We start from the raw sequence: 22,277 nt of genomic DNA, 5'->3' as shown, positions 1-22,277 counted from the left end.
AATGTTAATTTTCCTCCCGTTAGAGGGCCACATTTTCCTGACTACCTCCAATAAAGGCCATTTTTCCCCCGTCCCATGAGTCTCCCGTGCCATATTTATCAAACCAAGAAACGCTAATACAAGTAAATAAACTGATATCCCAATCCAAGGCATTAATAAGTGATGCGATTTTAACTAATTTGTTTTGTTGAGTTAAGGAATCATAGAAACTAAAATTTTTTGCGAAAAAATTGCAAAAAGTAAACAAACTTCAATTGAAAATTTTTTTAAACATGTATAAAAACTTAAAATGTTAATAAACAGTTTTTTTCTACATAAATTTTGATTTCCTCATTTTATTTTTTGTCACCCCCATTTAAGGGCCACCCCCCATAAGGGTCAATTTTCAATGGAAGGACAGGTGGCCCTTACCGAGAGGTTTCACTGTATCTTTTATTTTCCTGTTTTTTATTAAAAAAATTTCATCCTTTTTTTTTTTAAAGCAGTTTTTTTTTTTTTTTTGGTCATTATTATTCCCCCCCTCCTTTTTTTCATATGTCTATAATTTTCCTTTGTCTTATCTTCATGTTGAACTTATATATATAAACTATAAACACAAAAAAGAAGAATATAATAGAATGAAATAATAAAAACTTTCAATGGGAAAACGTAAAGGTCTTCATCAGTACACATCCTTTACGATAAATGAGATATTTATGAATAAAGAATAATTATCCTAAGATAAAAATTACTCTTTATAATGTGTCTATATCGCTAAAAAATAAAAGTGCAGTTGAAATTGAGATTGAAACAAAATAAAGCAGAAAACAAAGTTACCGGCATGAGGCAAAAGTAAAAAATGTTTTTAAAATAGATATACTAATTTAACAGTTAACAAAATTTTGCTGTAGAAAAAAATAGAATACAGTGCTTATTGCTTAAATTGTCGAAGTCAAGCATCACTGGCTGCGGTCAGTGTGCGGGTGGGTGACCACTTGGATCAGTCTGCGTAGGGACCGAGGGTGTGCGGTATTGGTCCTCGTTAAACTGTGCTAACGTAAAGTGCTCGACTTCGCGCGCAGGTCGTCGGGCTACCGAAGTGGGGGTGCCATCCCCTCCGCAGAGGATCAAAATTGTGATGGCATGTCTTCGGATCATCCTCCGGGATGTTTCCCAGACCGTCGCCAATAGCCCATTGTGCAGCTCTAGTACGACGTAAATTAACAACAAACAACTTACAATTTTACAACAAATTTTAAAAATATATTTGGTAGAAGAAATATGAAGCAAATAACATTTCAGTGCTACCATCTATGAGAAAAATCTAGATATCAAAAATAACTTGGAAAATTTATTTAATAAAATCCTTAATAGGAAGAAAATTTAATTAATAATAGAAAAAAATTAAAATTAATTTGAAAAAAGTTTAAATTTTAGAATAAATAAATCAAAAAGCATTCAAAATAGGTAACCATTTGTGTGTGTGTGTATATATTTTTTTAGACATTCAAAATTGCGCTCGAGTTAGTACACGGAGCCAGGATAGCTCGTCCAATGTACGAGAGGTTGTGAGTTTGATCCCGGCTGACCGAGATGACCCTCCGAGTATAAAATAGTGACTAATGCATGCTATAAATCTGTCGGGTCACGAAGTCCTCCAAGCTCCTATAAAAAATCAATATTTCTAGGGATACTGACTGGATCAGAGATTGAGCATGCTCTATTTCAGTTCAAAATTCCGATTTGCGGATGGGTTAAAGCCGGATGATCCTCAGGGATGTTTTTCCGATCATAGCCAATAGTGCGACGTAAATAAATGTACCAAACGGGATTTGATCGTGTCAGTAAAAAGTATCGAGAAGCTAATATTTCTTTGAAAGCTGTAAGCTGATCTCACAGTATTGATTAGAAGTTTCATTTTACTAATGGCAATTTCTTTTAATTCAAAAGTGCGGAAAAAGTAGTTTTCTTTGTAACTTCGTTTACATTGCTAATTGTAGTCATATGTGGTACAAAATTATGTATATATAACTTTCGCGTTTTTAGCATAAACAGTTTTAATATATATATTCTTTATGGCAGGAAGAGGTATTATTTTATTTTTAGCTATATCTCTAAACGAAAAGTTTCTTTCGCTTTGTATTTGAGTGTTGTGTTCATATTTTTCTGCTTAATAATATTTAATTTTTATATTTAGAATTTTTTTTTATTTTGCTTAAGCATTCCTTCTATCATTAGTACGATTGTAGTTTTTTTATTTCCTTGTTTTCTACATCTTTCAAATATAGTTTTGTATCTTAAATAAAGTAGATATGATTTGCATTTTTTTGTATTCCTCTCGTTCTAGAAATTCTTGCTTTCAATTAGTTGTAGTGCCTCCATGACAACTTTATCAAACACTGTGCCGTAAATTAAATTCCATTAATGCTATTAAAAATGAGCGTGTTCCTTTTGAGATTTTTTAAACTCCTGCTTACAATTTTTCCAACATTTTACCTGTATTTTTAAATTGCTTTAGAAATTGGAGTATAGAATTTAACTGTGCAAACTTCAATATGATTGTTGCTTTTAATTCTATGAGAAATTTGTGGTTATTGATTCATAAGTCATTTTTTTTTTTTGTAGTAATTTACTTTTCTACTCTTTGGCTATTTTTTTCATGCTGAAGTTGGCCTCAAAAAGTAGTCGATTTTTGTCTTATTTTTTACAAACATTTTTAGAACAACTGTAACACTTTAAAATGTTTTATGTTAACAAGCAATAGGTATTTAGGACATTTAACATCTCATAGTGCATAGCATTTTTAAAAAGTGCTTAAAGGTGCTTGTTTCCAATTTTCGTTTTTTAAAAGCCCTTAAAGGTGCTTTTTTTTCAGTAGGTTGTTTTACAAAATGCCTAATTTTCCCTTTTCGAAAATGAGATTTTTTCTTTTCCGTGTCTATTTTCGCCACGTTTTATGCAAAAGCGTGCTTTTCACATTGTATTATTCAACGTTTTCACAATTCATTTCGGCCTGTCGTCGGTCCATAGCTTATCAAAGCACCAATCATTTTACATACTTGATGAAATACTTGTGAGTCTGCATGTGCGTCTATTAAGCTAAGCTCGATGAGATTCTCATCTGCAACTCTGCTGAATTTTGCAGGCTATTTTCTCAATTTCAGGGTTTGTTTTCACCCCTCTGAAATTGAACCGAAAAATCTCTCAGGATCGTCAGAAACTAGTTGTTTTATCATGATCATGTAAAGTCTTTGAAAATTAGTTTGCATTTTATTTATGTATATAGTTTCTAAAAATATTTCTAGAGTGCTTAAAAGGTGCTTATTTTTTGTTTAAAAATTTGGCTACCCACCCTGCATCTGCATAAAACACAATTATAATCTCAAAGCTTTTCATAGCAACGAAAATAGCTCTTATCTGTAAACTTAATTAGTATTGGTTTTTCGGCATCATGAAAGGAGTGTGGCTTGTGCAAATCTTATATGCATTGCATAAAATCATGAAGTGAATGAGCTACCCTCTGATCCCAATAGCTATGTTTTCATAGAAATTCAGCAAAATAAGAAACAAACATTTTGGTAGCAAGATTTTTGCTTTATCTGACTATGCATGCTCTCAATTTTATTTGTAGGCTCACCAGTTTTGGAATTAATAAAATTTAATAAATTGCTTGACAGATTGTAGGAAATCTTCATATTTCAGACTAATATAGGATTTCCAGCTATCTTAGTTGATAGTTGTCCCAGGCAATATTTTTTAGGTAATAACTTCAAGCAAAGTCTCTTTTTTACTATCTTTGAGGGGAAAAAATTATTTAACCCTCACTTTTTCTATAACCATCGAACAACTGTCTACCATTTACTCTTCTATCATAATTATACTTTCAATTACCAAACTTGCTTTCATCAATTTCCACATCGATACCAGGACCTCGAATTATTTCACTCTTCATCACACATGCATCATTTCCAACTGCTCTACAAAAATTAAGACAATCAGTAGCAGTTTTTTCTTGATCTCGCATTCACTAAAAGATTTATAACAGCTTGATACACCTGCAAATATTAAAATCTTAATCACATTCATTTTACTCTCTTCAAATCCTTGCAGTGAAAGCATTTTTCTAATTTCATTTCGTTTATTGCAAAATCAACACATACCATTAATTAATGAAAATAAATATTAATGAGAAATATTGATCTCAAACATTTGTGCAGTGCTACATTAATTAAATTATATTTAAATCTGTTCTGATTTTAAAATAATGAAATTCTGAATTTGAAACTATTCTGAAATAGAAAATAGTATATTTTATTAATCTTGGCATTAAAATGTTTTTATTATGCTTGAGTAGTTAATAAAACTTGAATTAGAGTGGCTTATTTTGATTATTGCTCCTTTCTTAAAGTCTGGTATATGTATAATGTTCCAAAATATTTCCTAATATTTTCTTAAGCCAAGTATGAAGTATTATTAAAAGAAAAACCCTACTTTCTAATATCTTAATTTTTTTAGTTTAAAATTAGAAGGTAAATTGATCTATAGCCAAATTCCAAATAAACAAACACTGGTTTTGTTTCAATTACTAAGGAAAAAGATTATTAGTTTAAAAATAATAGAAATCGAACCAATTTTTATATTTATGTGTATTGATAAGTTTTTTTTTAATAATGGTGTGAAACAGAAGTAGTACATTATATGAATTCAGAATATTGAAATGAAATGATTTTTTTTTTTTTTTAAAGTTGGTAATAATAAAAAAATTTTCTTGATATAATTTTTTTCATTGAGAGTCAGAGGAAGCCACAGCTTTTGTTATCAAGATGACAGTGTTAGCATAAAACAGAGTTCCGACATGTGAAATCTTTGTTTTCATATCAGCAGCTTAAATCATAGTTATGCTTTAGAAGAAACAAAGAATACTATCTGTGTAACAATGTATATTGCTAAGTCGTAATTGTATATGACGAAAAGTGCTTGCAATCTTTCTTTTTTTTTTATTTAGCTTAATATTAATAAATATTTAATTAGTACTCAGGGGTCTGTTTAGAAGGAATTTGGGTCCAATACCATATTAAGTACATAAATCAGAACCACATATATCTTTTTTGCTCATTAAATGTTGTTAAAAAAAACTATTGTTTGCTTACACTGTTAGTAAGTACCGCTTATTTCTGTGCCGTTACAAGACGGAGCAGAAGCATGACGTGACTGATTCGCACAGACCCTTCACAAAATATTTTAACTTAAAAACAGACCCTTTACAAAATAATTTATCTTCATTATTTTGTTAATCGAATAAACCCTTCCCAGGAGGGGGTGGGAGAGAGAAAGACAGGTGTAAGCAAACTAAATTTTGTCTTCGGCAGATGCTTCTTCCTTTATTCGTCCAAAATGAATATTCTGCATTCAGCAGTATATGTTAAATATAGTACAGAAACCGTTATCTGGAAATCAGAAAACCAAAAAACCGAAACGAAATTCGATAAATTTTCCCGCCATTTAAAAAAAAAAAAAAAAATTCCTCATAAGATTTTTCTTTCTTTTTTGAAAGATGTTTACCTTACCATCATTTTGGAAATAATCATTAGCGTATTACTTCACCGTTTTTTCTTTTTTTTAAGATTATTTCCTAAAAAATATTTTTAGTTGGGTTTAACAATTAAAAAAAAATTGCTTTTTGTAGCGATTCAGAAAACCGGAAAAATCAGTTATCCGGAATAGCAATGGTCCCGATCGTTCCGGATAATCAGTTCCCTACTGTACCAAATATTTATATGTTGCATCGCTAATTTAGTAGCTGCAATTGCAGTTTATTTTTTAAATTTTTTTTTTTTTTTTTTTTAAATTATAATTTTGAAGTGTTGAGCATAATCTTGTATGTCTTTACAATTTAAAAACTCCTTGAAAAAGTTTTTTTGCAATAACGGACCCTATTTGCACAAATTCATAAAAGCAAACCCTGGTTGAAGGAATGTGACTTAGCGTTTATTTTATATTCACAAATTACGAGTAATTTTTTCACAATTTTACAAAAACAGACCCCTGGTACTTAATAGAATGAAGTACTAAATTAATAATACTAAGTACACGTAATTTTTAATAAATATCTGTCAATATGTTATATTTTTAAGTCTTATTAATATCTTAATTTTGATTGATATTTTAATAAATTTAGGTGGAGCTCGTAAGAAAACTGCCGCAAAAGGATATCAGTTGCCTGAGCCTATACCAGAAGGATATGAAATATCTGATACCACTAAAAAGAGCTGGCTTATCGGCACACAAATTGGATCTGGAGGTTTTGGGACTGTATACTTTGGTAAGTGCTTAAGAATGGTATTTATGTATAACATATATTTGTCAGAGTGTGCTGCATGTAACGAAACTATTGTCATTGGTAGGTACTTTCTTTGTATTGTAATGTGCTACTACCTTTTTGGAAAAAATGAATTTTTGAGTAGCATGATGCAAAAAAAACACTAGTTTTTAAATATTCCTCATGATTACTTTTAATATTAATTTAAAAGAACAAGTTTCAAATGCAGCTAATTTTCCTCATTGATGTAAAGCTTATTGAAGTCAGTCTGAGGAACATAACTCTCTATGTCCAGGAAAAGATTAAAGAGGTTTAGATACTTAATGAAACTACAAGTATTTGATAATTTTTTAGCATTTCTTTATTCACTGTTAGAAAAGCAGAATGAGGCCTAAAAAGTAGAATGTTGAAAAGAAAAAATTAGTTTAAAAAAAATATTTGTAATAATAAATTAAATCTTCTAAACATAATTAAAAGTTTTTCTTCAATAATTCACCATGTTTAAATAAACCAATTATTATTCTAAACTATTTTTAAGTAGTAAAAATTATTGACTACATTTCAAGACTAATTAATATTCACATTTAAAAAAAAAAATAGCTGTAACAACTACTGCTATAGGATAGTTTTTTTCATTGGTGAAATTGAACTCTTGGACAAAATTTTGTATTTATAAGATTTTAAAGTAAATAAAGCAAATTTTTATATTAAAATTATTCTTTCTTATAATTTCTTTAAAGAGATGAGAAAAATCTAAATACGAATAAAAAAAATTTAAGATCCAACTAATCATTAAATCAAAAGTTATCTCTTTTTTTTTCTCACTGTATGGAATAAAAGAGAGAATGCTCTTTAAGTTCTTTTAAATTAAGTCTATAGTTATGATTTGAAGTTTGAATTTCTCTATAACTGAAGAATTGATTTATCTTTATTATTATAGCCTCATCTAAAGAAAAGCCCAAGGAAATGAATTATGTTATTAAAATAGTGAGTATTAGTTCAAAGCATTCTTTTTCGTCATTTGTATTATATTATGTGGTTGTTTATATTGTTTTCAAAATGCTAGAACCTGATGCTATGTCACTACCCTTAACTTTAGATTGTTTATTATTTAGCATTGTTACCACCATAATTTATAATAGTTCTACCAGCAAAATTTAATAATTTGTACTATTTCATGGGCTTTCTTTTTTGCTTTTTCAAAGCTTAACAGTATCTTTATGAAAATGAATTAAATGTGCCTTTTTTCTTCTTGTATAACCTTATTTAATTCATTTCAATTATTGCATTCAGGATACTTTCAGCAAATTTTTCATCAAGAGCTTTCATCTAAGTCATCTATAATTAGATAGTTATTAGATCAAATATCAGGTGTTCTTGTTAGAACGTTGACTTTATATTATACCCATTACAATTTGTGATGCACTCATCATGAATCTTTACTGAATTTGTTAATCTGATAAAGTGCAAGATTTTTCCTGTGTTTTGCATCATTGCCATGAATTTTGTTTAGACAAAATCAAATGAATAGTAAAAAAAATTTAAATTAGACTAATAATTCAGACATCAAACGGATATATATCTCAGGTTTGATTTGAAAGCAGTTACCTACAATAGCAATAATATCAAGAGCTAAAAGTATCCGGTAAGGTTGAGATGCACAAGCTGCTGTCTGCTATGTATTGATGTGCCGCTTGCGTAAGCTTCCAAACACTATAAAATTATTATTTTTTAAAATATGTGTTTAAAATTTTGAATTGCATATTTGAGTCTTCACTTTTTGATGCGATCACTTTGCAGTTATTGTCTTATGTAGTTTCTCAAACGTTTTTTAAAACAGTTATTGCTACATAATTCATTGTTTTGAAATCCCTATATTTTTAACATGATACACGAATTTCAAATTTGAGTAGTCACTTTTCTATCTGCTTTATTTTTGCCGATTTTATCTTAAATCCATATGACATTCCAAAAAAATAATAAAATTTAAATCTTTTTTTCTATTCATAACTATTAATTTCAAAGTGGTTACTTAAATCCTAATATATACTTAAGCTATGTTTTTATTATGATATGCGAACTTACCTAATCGCAAAATCCCTTTTTTTATATTCAATTTTCTCTCTCAAGTGTAAGTAATATTCAAAAATAGATCAAAGTCTTGTGGTAAATTGAATGGAATTTTCGTCTTAATTTTTATGAGCAGGGCGAAATTTAGTAGCTCTTTGAGTTAAATCTTTCAATGTTACGTAATCTTTCAATTCTTCTTCAGTGGAGCATTATTGGCTTTTTCTTCGAGTAGACGAATTAATAATTCTGACTTTAAATTATCAGTCACATTTTTGGCCTTAAAAGATCTTTCTAGGGATTTGGAAAATAATATAAAATTTTCAGATTTGATGGAAACAGGTAATGTTAATGTTTCACACCACATATTAAACTTTCTAAATCTTTTTTCACAATTAGTTCAAGTCCTACACTAAGCTGGGACACTAACTCTAACTGTTTTTATTTTAATTCTTCAATTTTCTTTCATTAGTAATATAATCTAACATTACTAAGACAAACGTGGAATCATTTTTATATGCATCAGAATTTTCTATCAGAGTTTTAATTTCTATCACTGTTACATTTTCCATGTTTCAATATTCAGTTCAATTGTTAATCTGTATTCTAATTTAAGGATGGCTGTAATATGACACACATGCCAAATTTAATGCTGCAGAAAGTTTAAATTAACTTTAAATGAAATTTGAAACAAATATTTTCTTAATCAGCAATAAACATAGAATTGCAAGTTCCTATCCCTGCTTGTTCTATCTTGTTACTACAGGTGTGTTCAAGTCTATAAAGAGATGAAAAATCATTGTGAATCTTTGTTTTATATGATTTATATACTTTATAATAATATGTATAAGTTTATAATAACATTTATTTTTAAAGGAATATCATGCTAATGGGCCACTTTTTGCTGAAATGCATTGCTATCAAAACATTGGAAAGCCTGCTCGTAGTAAGTGTAATTCTTTCAAACTCTATATTACTCATCTCTTTCTCCCATCGCATGGCTGAGTGGTTTAAAGATTCCTCAAATTATCCTAAGACTGACTCTGCTGCATGCAGACTTGTGAACTTTTTTTTCTTTTAAGAAAACAGTAAACAATTAAAAGCAAGATAGAGCTCTAATTAAAGGCAAGATAAAGAAGAGCTAAAAATGTTCTTTCACATGAATGAGTTGTTTGGAAAGACATCAGGGCTTTCATGGGTAACTCTGAAAAAAATTTCCTGTAAGTGACTTCAAAAATTTGGAAGAGACTCATTCTTGTAAACAAATTTCAAGGCTCTATCTGTGAAAATTTGCATTAGCTGTTGTTCTTCTAATGATGCGTTTACTTTTAATGAGATGTTCACTTAGAGTCTGTTTTTACCAGGGCTTATCTATGTAAACAGCAAGGATTCCGTGTAGCTAAGCTGTAAAATTTCTTGAACTCAAGCTCTGAATTCTGAAATGTGCCCCCTCATTAATCCATCTCCATCTGTGCCTATGTCAATACATTTTGTCGTGTTAACTTTATGAATAGTCTTTAACTCCTTTAAGATGTTGAATATTTCATCAGCAATCGTATAAATTACATTTGCCACAGGTAATAAATCTTCCAATATATCTTTGTTACACAGCAACCTTTTTAATTATTTTGAAATTGTGCTAGAACCCCTGTGAAACTTATTGTACTATTTCATATTGTTTAAGTATTTTGTTTTTACATAATACATATAAATTGAAACAAATCCATTGTGCAAAATAGAATTCAATACTTATTTAGTATTATTTTCAAATATTTCTATATTTCTTGAATTAAAAGAGGTTTTAAGAAAGAATCCCCTCAACTTGAAAAAAAAATTTAAGCAAAATAAATTACCAACAGTAAGCAGTTTAAAAACTCAAGTTTTTGAATTTTTCAGGTTGAAATAACATTGTATTGAAGTATCTGAATTCTAAATACCACATGCAAATGCATGGTGCCAACTACCGCAACGGAGAAGTAACTTTATATAATAACTATATTTATGATGAAATATGCTCAAATAAATTGTATCAAATAGTGACTATTTAAATTCGGGATTAGAAACTCTCGTGTTGTATTAACATTGTAGTTAAAGTAAGGAGATCGTAAAAATTGCGAAGAAAAACATTGCAATAATTGCAACACAAAAGATTAAATTTACAATGAACTTAGCAAAAGTAAAGTGTGGCAATAAGTAATTATTGTAGTGCTTAATTTAAAATTCGCTTGTCATAATAAAATTGGAATTTTTCAAACTAATTAAGAATGCATCTCAGAAACTGCTGAAAAAGTTATTGAAAAATGTGTATTTACAATGTAATCCTCACAAACTAAGTCCGGCAAAATGTGATCACTTAAATGTGCGATTTATGACGCAAGATTCATAATAAATGTATCGGAAATTTATAAACCACATGCAAATAAGTAGTTAAAAATACTAAAAAAACTATCTAAATGTAGCTTAGATTTTAAATGGGCAATTTGAAATTTGCATATCGTAACAAAAATTCTGGATTTTCAAAATCACATGGTAAATTATAGCAATAACTAATAAGATTTTTCTTAAATAAGTTACTGTATAGGTGAGGTATTCTTCATTGGTTGGTAATTTAATTATAAATCTTATTTCAAAATATTCTGTTAAATACAAAACATGTATGGTATATAAATTGATATGATATTGATTTTTTGTACATGAAATTTTCAAGGTTTTTCACTTAGTGTCACTATCACCCCTGGATATTCAAGTGCTTAAAAGGTGCTTATTTTTTGTTGTAAAATATGATTTCGCTCCTTATCGGAAATTTTTTCTCCTAAAGTTTGAAAGATATTAATAAATCTCCCTCTGATTTAAAAAATTTTCACATATTTAAAATGACACTAAATATCTAAGTTTAATACTAAATATCTGTATACATCTAAATATCTAATACTAAATATCTGTATTTTCTAATTATATATATATTTATTTATTTAATTATATTATATATATATAATTATAATATATTTCTAATTACATATTATGTTGCTTAAACAGTTGAAGAGTGGATAAAACAAAAAAAGCTTCCTTATTTGGGTCTTTCACCTTGTCATGGATTTGGTTCTTTTGAGTATAAAGGATCCAAGTATCGTTTTATGGTGTTAGAAAAATTTGGAAAAGACCTACAAAAATTATTAGAAGAAAATAATCGTAAATTTCCTCCTGAAACAGTTTACAACATTGCTTTATCTGTGGTAAGTTCATTTTTAGTTTTCTTTTCCTTTTTTTTTTTTGTGTGTGTTTTTATAAGTTTTTTAAATGCATTTATTTATTAATTTACAGATAAATGTTTTAGAATACATCCACAGTAATGGTTATATTCATGGGGATGTGAAGCCTGCAAACTTATTGCTGGGTCCTAATAAGAAAACTGAAAATCAAGTAGGTATCTTTATTTTATATTTATTACTTCTTACGAAATATTTTATTTATTATGCACAAAGTTATTAACTGATTTTTCACAAATAGGGACATTTTACACAAAATATGTACTTACTACTGTTTTTTGTAAATTTTTGTTTAAAAAAAAATCAGGTCCTTATTTTAACAGATTAAACAAATTAGTTCTCCTAATTAGTTCTAGTTTCATTGATTGTGAGAGATGTATCAAAATGTGAAAATGTAAACTTATTTAATTACAATTTATTTAAATGCTACAATCCTTAGTTTCACCATGGAATATATATGTATTTCTGTCACATGACCTGTTTAACAGATCTTGGATATTTTAATAGCGCGGGTTTCACATTTTCAATAGATTTCTCTCGCTGAGCTACAGTTTTTCTTTTTAAAACTATATTTTTAGTCCATTTTTTGCCAAAATGTAAAATTTTACTTGTGTTATATATAACAGGGAGCCACATAAATGTTGCGACAAACTTCTTGGGGAGCTAGGGCACATCATCCGGATTAAAATTGCGTAGGAACCCGTGCCTGAAAATGTTATACACTGCTAGAGTAGCTCCCCTATTATGAACTGTTTCTTTGTGTGCTTCTGAACAGATCATGCAAAGACATTTTCACATGTAGGTTCCTGTGCAATTTTAATCCTGAAAATTGATCACGCTTTGGAAGTTGTTGTGGGGGACATTTTATTCCCAATAACTTACAAATTTTAGAACAGTCAAATTTTTATTTCTATATATTACATAAAAAAAAGTACAACTTAAAATTGTAAATAAAAACATTAAAACGATTAAATTCTCTTAACAATTACTTCTTAACTAGGCTGAATGTAGCAAATTTCTTTATTTATTACATATTTTAAATGAAATCATATGCATAACTTATGTAACTGATAGAATTTTGTATTAGAAAAATCTAATATTTAGATACATTTTTCTATGAGTTGCTTCTCTTCTGCTTCCTTTCAATCTCTGCTTTTAACGTAGTCAATGATTAATTTAAATGTATGAATCATTTAAAGTATTAATTGTAGATGCAATTTGTGTTTCTTTTTTAGGTTTATTTGGTTGATATGGGTTTAGCTTGTAAATATATGCGAGATGGATCTCATAAAAAAGAAGAGCCTGATCCTAAAAAGGCTCACAATGGAACTCCAGAATTTACTAGCAGAGATGCTCATAGAGGGTGTTAGTATTAGTTTATACTTTTGTATTTCAAAATGTCTAAACCTCCCTCTTTTTATGTGTTGCTTACTGACAGAGGAATAATTGCTTAAAATGTTCATTTGTTGAATCTCTTATCCACCATCTACTATCAATTATCTAAAGATAATTGTTAGTGGAATAGATTACCATTTATTGATAAATGTTTGAATGATGCTTTTTCTTTTTTTCTATATATATGTACAGTTGGAAAAAAAACAATGAGAACGCTCCTTTTAAACATTGTGCTTCTAGCTCTTGGCAAGCATCAGTCACGTCATGCTTCTGCTCCGTCTTGTAACGGCACAGAAATAAGCGGTACTTACTATCAGTGTAAGCAAGCAATAGTTTTTTTTAACAACATTTAATGAGCAAAAAAGATATATGTGGTTCTGATCTATGTACTTAATATGGTATAGGAAATAGCAATGACATTAAGTCGCATGCAAGATGCCACAAAATTCAGAGCTGTCTGACTTGGAGGAATCGTAGAAATGGCCATCCTTAAACGGCATATCTAGTGAGTTAAACATTACAAAATAAGGCTATTGTGTTTAATAAGTGGAAGGTGAGTGGTGAACATCAGAATGTGCTTTGACTCAGCATATACACAAAACTGCCTGCTTGAGAGAGCAACGAATACTGTCTGAAGAAATTCATTAAAACCGTATTAAACCGATGCCCACATACTACAGGAGTTCCCAACATTTTTCCAGAGCTGTTGTTTTGATAAATGTAGTTCATAACAAAGCACATTTGCTTGATTTCCATGGTCATGATGCCAACCATAAACCTTTGATTTACAAAATCCAACTTCACTGCTTAGTTGAGGAGGTGTAAGGTTTGTCAAAAGTGGACTGTAGATTGTTAGAAATATGATCGATAATCGCGTCAAATCAGCTAGATCTATGAAAGTTATGAGTTCATCAGAAGTGGTAACAAACTATTTTTTTTTCTAGCTGGAGAGGCCAATTACTATTCAGCTTTTCACCTGCTTGTACAATAACTTATGCAGGATGCTGAATAGAATTTTTATTTCACGCTTCACAATCGTCGGAATAAATATTTCTTTCTGGAAGAGCTTTGTTTTATGAGTTCAGCCTCTGTGTAAATCACTCTGCAATTTATTGACTGTTGGGGAAAAAGGTCCATTGAAAACAGAATAGATGAGTAAAAACTGATTTTCTGGAGTGATGAATCAAGGTTCAGTCAGAAGGCAGTTTCTGGGTCCTTATGCCAAAATGCACTGTTCATCTACCATAAAGTTTGGTAGTTTTGGAATAATGGTGTAAGGATGTTTCTTGTGGTATGGACTGGGTTCCTTGATCCCAATTCATTGTCATCGTCGATTCTTACTCCACTGTTCTTGAAAATAATATGCTTCTTACGCTGTAGCAATTTTACAGGTTAGACAACGAAGTGCACTGAAAAAACTAGCCTTCTTTGAGTCCTATAGAAAATCTCTAGTAGGAGTTGGTCGTCGAAAATCAATAAGAGAATTTACGTATCTTCTCCAAGCTGAGTGGGAGAAAATACCACTATAAACAAATTACTTTTGCAAATGCCCATTGTGTGCTGAGGGTCATGGAGAGTAAGGCTTATGGTTTCATGACCAATGATAGGACAGTGATAACATGGTCAGTGTTGTGTTCTAGCCACTTTTACTTTCTAGACCAGCTGATACCCATTGATCTGAAGCTGTTTCAGCTTCAACACAGTCGTTCACATGCCTTTTTATTACCTAGTTCAAAATTAAAAAATTTGTATGCATTATGGAATTCACAAGATATTTATAAAGCAGGGTTTCCGCTACGGTAGCTTTTTTCGCAAAATGCGAAAAGACCCCTCAAAAATGCTAAAATTCAACGAAGCATTTTCGCATTTTTGCTAAAGGATTTTACTAAATTCCATTAAAAAAAAGGCTTCCGCGAAAAATCATGACGCTAACATCCATGAAAAAAACTTGATCAAACAAGAAGGAGAAAAAATCTAAATATCTTTCGCAAGAAGAACCATGACGCTAGCGTTCACGAAAAAAACGAGATGAAGCATAGCGATCAACAAAAATGGCTAGAATATATGATATATATATTTGTTAATGATTAATATTTAGGGCCCTGAAAGTGCATTTAACTTTCAAGAAGCATTTGTAAAATGGGCAAACATGAAAGAAAGGAAGATTGTTAATTATAAACCAAAATGTTTTGATAAATAATAAATGTGTTTNGTCTTAGGGGCTTGTTCTGAATTTCAGCATGGTGAAAGCGTTTTCGATAGAGGACAAAGTTAAAATTGTAAAGCGTATTGATGATGGAACCAATCAATCGACACTGTGTAAGGAATTTTCCTTGTCAAAATCTACAGTTTCAAACATTTGGAAAAATCGAAGAGCAATTCTTGCGGCATACGACAAAAACATGGTTTCATTGAAAAAACTGCGTGGAGCTGAAAGAGATAACGGAGAAGATGCTTTGTCAAGATGGCTCGAAATCTTGTTCAAAATGCAAAAATCTTTCATTCTTTGCACATTGTAGATAAGAAAATTGATGAACTCAATTTAAAATCAAATTGTGTTCAATCAAAAATCACAAATTTTTTTCATAAAAAGTGAAAATAAAACTAATATTTAGCGACGTAATTACTTTTTCCATCAATTTTTGCTTTATTATCTGTTAATTAGTTAATAATTTTTTAAATAACTTATGCAAAATTGCAAAGCCAATTTTCAATCATTCAACTGTCTTATGCAAAAAATATTCTTCAAAAAATTTGGATATAGTGAACCATCGGTTATAGTGGACACATTACTGAGTCCGCAGACGGTTCACTATATATTTAATTCGACTGTATATTTAATAATATTATATATATATATAATTATAATATATTTCTATTTATATATTATATTGTTTAAACAGTTGAAGAGTGGATAAAACAAAAAAAGCTTCCTTACTTGGGTCTTTCACCTTGTCATGGATTTGGTTCTTTTGAGTATAAAGGATCCAAGTATCGTTTTATGGTGTTAGAAAAATTTGGAAAAGACCTACAAAAATTATTAGAAGAAAATAATCGTAAATTTCCTCCTGAAACAGTTTACAACATTGCTTTATCTGTGGTAAGTTTATTTTTAGTTTTTTTTTTTCGTATGTGTGTTTTTATAAGTTTTTTAAATGCATTTATTTATTATATTTACAGATAAATGTTTTAGAATACATCCACAGTAATGGCTATATTCATGGGGATGTGAAGCCTGCAAACTTATTGCTAGGTCCTAATAAGAAAACTGAAAATCAAGTAGGTATCTTTATTTCATATTTATTACTTGTTTCAAAATACTTTATTTATTATTATGTACAAAATTATTAACTAATTTTTCATAAATAAGTTTTACAAAAAACGTTTTACAAAAAATTTGTACTTACGACTTGTTTTTGTAATTTTAGTTTTAAAAAAGAAATCAGGTCCGTGTATTAACAGATTAAAAAAAATTTTGAGTAGATGTTTCAAAACTAAACCTTTTCGCACAAAGTCTGGAATTTCCCCTGATTAGTTCTAGTTTCATTGATTGTGAAAGATGTAATAAAATAAGTTTACATTTTCACATTTTGATACAATTTATTTAAATGCTACAATCCTTAGTTTCTCCATGGAATCTATATGTATTTCTGTCACATGACCTGTTTAACAGATCTTGGATATTTTAATATCACGGATTTCACATTTTCAATAGATTTCTCTCGCTGAGCTACAGTTTTTCTTTTTAAAACTATATTTTTAGTCCATTTTTTGCCAAAATTTTAAGTTTTACTAGTGTTATTTATAACAGGGAGCCACATAAATGTTGCGACAAATTTCTTGGGGAGCTAGGGCGCACATCTTCAGGATTAAAATTGCATAGGAGCCCGTGCCTGAAAATGTTATACACTGCTAGAGTGACTCCCCTATTATGAACTTTTGCGTGCTTCTGAACAGATCATACGAAAACATTTTCACGTGTAGGTTCCTATGCAATTCTAATTCTGAAAGTTGATCACGCTTTGAAAGTTGTTGTTGGGGACATTTTATTCCCAATAACTTACAAATTTTAGAACAGTCAAATTTTTATTTATTTCTATATATTACATAAAATTAAATTTTAAAAATTATTGCCTACAATTATCTCAGTTTATTTTTGCAATTTAAAAAGTAAATGAAACTGACAAGATGAAATTGTAAATAAAAGCATTAAAAAGATCAAATTCTCTTAACAATTACTTTTAATGCCCCTTTCACTTAAGGCTGAATGTAGCAAATTTCTTTATTTATTGCATATTTTAAATGAAATCATATGCATAACTTATGTAACTGAAACAATTTTGTATTAGAAAAGTCTAATATTTTGATAAATTTTTCTATGAGTTGCTTCTCATCTGCTTCCTTTCAATCTCTTCTTTTAACGTTGTCAATGATTAATTTAAATGTATGAATCATTAAAAGTATTAATTGTAGATGCAATTTGTGTTTCTTTTCTAGGTTTATTTGGTTGATATGGGTTTGGCTTGTAAATATATGCGAGATGGATCTCATAAAAAAGAAGAACCTGATCCTAAAAAGGCTCATAATGGAACTCCAGAATTTACTAGCAGAGATGCTCATAGAGGGTGTTAGTATTAGTTTATACCTTTGTATTTCAAAATGTCTGACTGAACCTCTCCATCTTCTTATGTGTTGTTTACTGACAGGGGAATAATTGCTTAAAATGTTCATTTCTTGAGTCTCTTATCCACCATCTACTATCAATTATCTGAAAATAATTTTTATTACCTAGTACAAAATTAAAAAATTTGCATGCATTACAGAATTCACAAGATATTTATAAAGTAAATGAATATAAAGCTGAAACTACTAAAGAATTATGAATTACTAGGAGACAGAGCTCACTGTTCTCTACATTCTCTACATGTCACCAACTGTCTCTCCACACGCACTCGTGCAGTTCTTTTGCTAAGCAGTAATCAGCCTTCTGTCACACTTACAGTTCAGTAAAAAGACCTGTCTCATACCAACCAACAACATGTCTACTGTTTAGAGGTCATCTAGTAGGAAAAAAAATGCCATAGTATGGAAAATTTTGGAATAAATGAAGATTATATGGGAGAAAGAGACTATGACTCTTGATATTTATGATATTGCAAGAGTTTAAAAAAAAGAAAGAAATAGTTGGACTTTTTTTAAAAAGTTTTATTTAATAATTTAATTTGATGAAAATGAATACAAAAATTAAATTTGAAAATAGTTAGATTAACTTTTATTTGTACTTTCTGTAGGTTTTTCTAGACGAAGTGATCTGGAGTTACTTTGTTACAACATGTTACAGTGGCTTTGTGGTGAACTTCCTTGGGAATGCCACAAAGCAAACAATGTGAAACTTCAACAAGAAAAAGAGAAGTAATTATCTTTTAAAATTTTTATTTATCTTTATAGCATATTAAAAATAGTCATATATTTGTGGTGTACTGTTAGCAAAGAAAAATGGATCACCCTTATAACTTTTGACAGGTTTGTTCCTTCTGTAAATGCTATGATGCAAGGTCTCGAAGAAATATTTTAAATTTGTTATAACAGTTAACTGCAACCATGACAGAATATGCTTATTTTGATGAAAAAATGCACTTTTGCAGAAGAAGCACCAATTTTTTTATTGCATTCAATTTTAGCATCCAAAAATAATCCCTGATACCAAATTTCATGAAATTCTGACAGTTAAAGATGAGGGCCTAAAAAGACTATTGAACATTTGACACCTATTTTGGGCATTGGTAGAAATAGATTTACTTAAAGTATCACTTGGGAATTGTGCTGCCTTTAAGTAATTCATAGCGTAAACTTGCTGTTCAGTGTACTGTTAATGTTATTTGAAATTTAAAAGATAAATAAAAAGTGGTAGCAAGATTTTCAATGTTATTCATTGTGTAAACTTGTCAACCTGCGTGTTTAAAAAAAATAAGTCCACATATTAATAAAATAAATAAAAACTAAGTAAAGTATTTTGCTACTTTTTCTGGCTGTTTGAAATCAAATGAACTTCAGTTTTGCATTACAATTAACATAGCATTCTATTTCTGAGAATTTTTTTTATTTTAATTTTTGCGATGAAAGAAATGTTTTTTAAGACAGAAATAAAACTAATACAGTTGCTCCTGCATCCGCTGAATTATGAATTATTTCATCATAGCTTTTATCTTATAAAAGGACGAATACAAAATTATATAATGTGTGGTTAAAGAATTACTTCTGTGTTATCTACTGTGTGCATGTGCAAATTTCAAATAGTTCATCAAATATTTCCTTTCAAAATAATTCATAAACCTGAAAAATTGGTTAATAATAAAATTTTATTTTTAGCTAAAATGTATGTTAGGGCATGAGTGCATCCAACACTTGCAAGTATTTCAATTTTGGTTGAGGACTTAAAATAAATATTTTATTTATCATGGATGTAACATTGTTTTTAAGTATAAATGTGGCATTTTAAAAAGTGTAATATCTGATTATACTCAATTTTATTAATAATATTATATTTCTAGTGAGAATAAAGATTAAACCTTATCTTTAGGCGATACTTGATACAATTTTGTTTTTGCCACGATTTAAGTTTTCTCTTGTTTCACTCACTTTATATGTTTACATTCAAACACCGTGTACATAGTTAATTTTCTGTCCTTGAACGTAATTATGTAAAGTGAATTGCTTTTCTGTTGTGAAATTTCTCAGGGCAAGTAAATTTTATTAATACAAAAATTTATAATCTGCTTTAGTATGTAAAATTCAGTATTGGTGTATCTCCTTTATTTTTCTTTCATTGCTATAGTGTTTATTTTTTTATTAGGTTCATGAAGCACATTGATGACAGTTTAGATGAATTATTTGAAGATGAGGATTGCCCTGGTAAAAAATAAATACTGTTTTATATGTTGTAACATTATTAAATCAGCCTTACATCAATTAGTCGTTATTAAATTGAAAAATTCAATGAAACATGTGCAAGGAATGGGACAACGAAAAATCAGTTATGAGTTGCAATTCCAACCCATAGTCATAAAACTTAGTGACATGTTTACAGCTCTGCATTAAGATCATTTTAAAATATTTTGTAAATATGCTACCTGTAGTAATATTTTCATGGTCATCTGAAAATTCTGTTGTGAAATTCTAATAAGCATTAAAATCAGTATTTATGCATCGAAATTATTTCTTCTCACTATTCTTAACTTTACAAGGTATTAGAAAATGGCAAGAATTGTGAAATTTCCCTCATTAACTGGTAGGATTAAAATATTTCTGTGTATGCATTTGACTGGGAAACAAAGAGTCATAGTATTATTAAAATTTAATAAATATTGCTATTACTAAAATTATTGATTAGTAAAATTATTACTAAAACTATTCTCATAAATTATTAATTACAATAGGTAGTTAAAAACATTGACTTAATAGGCAATAGTCAAAGCAGTTTGACTGCACACATTTGTGGTACTTCAGATAACTGAAGTATGTTTTCAAACTTGTGAGCATTAAAGCTCTTAAATTTAAATATTGCCCATAAAAAAATAAAAGACAAAACCACAAATGTCTAAAAAAAAATTCCTAGTTTTGTTTTTAGTTAAAAACAAATATAAAGGTATTTACTTTATTTTGTATAGTTGTCATCAGAAAGCTTCTAAGTTATGTTGGAGAGCTGAAATTTGAAGATGAACCAAGCTATGAATTATGCCGAAAAGTTTTGAAGGAGGAACTGAAAAAACTTGGATGTGAAAAAAGTTCTGTTTTAAACTTCAAAAGTCCTGCTAAGGTATATCTACTGTTGGAAAATATTTTAATATTTTTGGGCACTTTATGTTTAGATAATTTAATTTTACGATAGGATTTTTAAACTTCCAATCGTACAAAAAAAAATTTGATATCTCTAAAATATTTTGTAATGATTATATTGTCTTGGATTTATTTTAAATTTATTAGTGTTCAACTATGTACCGGCACAATATTAACAGAAAAATTTTGGTAATTAAAAATTAAGCAAGTGGCATAGATTTTCTATTATGCTCTTTTCAAAATATATAAAAACTAGCAAAATGATGCTTTATGTTCATTAATTGACAAATGCTAAGATCATGAGAAAGTTATTTTGCTTTTTCTACATAGCTCACTTGGGAAATTTTTTTTTTAAATGTTAGTTTTAAAGTAACTTACCTTTCCTTCTAATTTAACAGTTTGTTACCTAGGTAGCTGTTTATTTATTAAAATATATATAAAAAGAAGTTTATTTCACTATGGGCAAATATTTCACCATTTAAAATATTTTTTCTGTGACCCTCTTCCAAATAACATTAAGCATTCCAATTATAAATTAAGCAAACTGAAAATTTAAATCGTTCTGTGAACCTTATTTTACCTCTATTGAAAATATCTATTAACATCCAACTTAAGGTTAAGTAATTTTTCTAAGTTAAATTTTATTTTTTAGAAAACGAAAGTCCCTGCAGCAAAGAAAGTTAAAACTGTGTCTGATAAAGAAAATACTAAAGGTGCAAAAGCTAAACAAGAAAAAAGGAAGTGTGAGACACCACCCGTACTAGATCCTGGAATAATACCTACTCCTGCCATGTTAGAAATTCTTCAAAAAAGATCTCTGGCTAAAGAAGCTAAAACTCGAAAAAAGAAGTGAAACACTGGACGATGTTTTTGCAATTTATTTTAACTGAAATTCTTTTATATAAATAAAATGTTTCCTTTCCATTAAAAGAACAAACTTAGTTTCTTCATAAACAAGAGATCTTCGCATTAAGATCCCTTTTTCTTTTCTTTTGTTGTTGTCATTCCATAATAAAGTTTTTTTTTTCTAAATAGGTGTCATATTCTTTTGCAAATGATGCTCGTTCTGCTTACCAGGTTTTAGATTTGTTCTACGACAATAACAACTGTGTTTTATACTTTATCCGTTTGAATCAATTGAACAAGCTTGCCTATATTATAATGGCAAACGCTCATAATTAGGTTATCAAATAATTTTAAATGTAAAAGAAAACTATCAAAATTGAAGCTATATTATATAAAGTGTTTTTAATATTTAAGTTATGTTCCCTCCCATTTAAATGTCTAGAATTATAATGGAAATTGTTGAATTGTATGCTTTGACACAATAAATAAATTATTTTTGTATTTAACATGCATTGCTTTGCATGCATTTAACACTATCTCATTCATGCTTTTGCATCATACCTTGTACC

At 29.0% G+C, this 22,277-nt stretch overlaps 1 protein-coding gene across 2 annotated transcripts; it reads left to right on the top strand.

The window, feature by feature from the left end:
- The first annotated feature begins 1,802 nt into the window (after positions 1-1,802).
- Positions 1,803-21,894, top strand: LOC107450944 (serine/threonine-protein kinase VRK1). Of its 2 annotated transcripts, none has more exons than XM_043046624.2 (11): positions 1,803-2,067; positions 6,158-6,301; positions 7,239-7,285; positions 9,242-9,311; positions 11,402-11,598; positions 11,687-11,785; positions 12,867-12,996; positions 18,318-18,438; positions 19,880-19,938; positions 20,694-20,842; positions 21,515-21,894. In XM_043046624.2, the coding sequence occupies exons 1-11, from the start codon at positions 2,055-2,057 to the stop codon at positions 21,713-21,715; spliced, it is 1,230 nt and encodes a 409-aa protein (XP_042902558.1). In that variant the 5' UTR covers positions 1,803-2,054; the 3' UTR covers positions 21,716-21,894. The 2 variants fall into 2 exon arrangements, with proteins under 2 accessions (XP_042902558.1, XP_042902557.1); XM_043046623.2 differs by lacking the exons at positions 11,402-11,598; positions 11,687-11,785; positions 12,867-12,996 and adding exons at positions 15,930-16,126; positions 16,207-16,305; positions 17,524-17,653 and having other exon boundaries at positions 1,862-2,067.
- The last annotated feature ends 383 nt before the right edge of the window (positions 21,895-22,277 follow it).

Source organism: Parasteatoda tepidariorum, chromosome 7 (genome assembly GCF_043381705.1).
Source record: "Parasteatoda tepidariorum isolate YZ-2023 chromosome 7, CAS_Ptep_4.0, whole genome shotgun sequence".
Taxonomy (NCBI): domain Eukaryota; kingdom Metazoa; phylum Arthropoda; class Arachnida; order Araneae; family Theridiidae; genus Parasteatoda; species Parasteatoda tepidariorum.
Note: the sequence above shows the minus strand (reverse complement) of the source record. Positions and strands in the feature narration are given on the sequence as shown.

Excerpts from the sequence above, each read along its gene's own strand:
- LOC107450944 (XM_043046624.2), top strand. Across the intron at positions 9,312-11,401 it reads CATTGGAAAGCCTGCTCGTA|TTGAAGAGTGGATAAAACAA; the intron begins GTAAGTGTAATT and ends TTGCTTAAACAG. Across the intron at positions 19,939-20,693 it reads TGAAGATGAGGATTGCCCTG|TTGTCATCAGAAAGCTTCTA; the intron begins GTAAAAAATAAA and ends TATTTTGTATAG.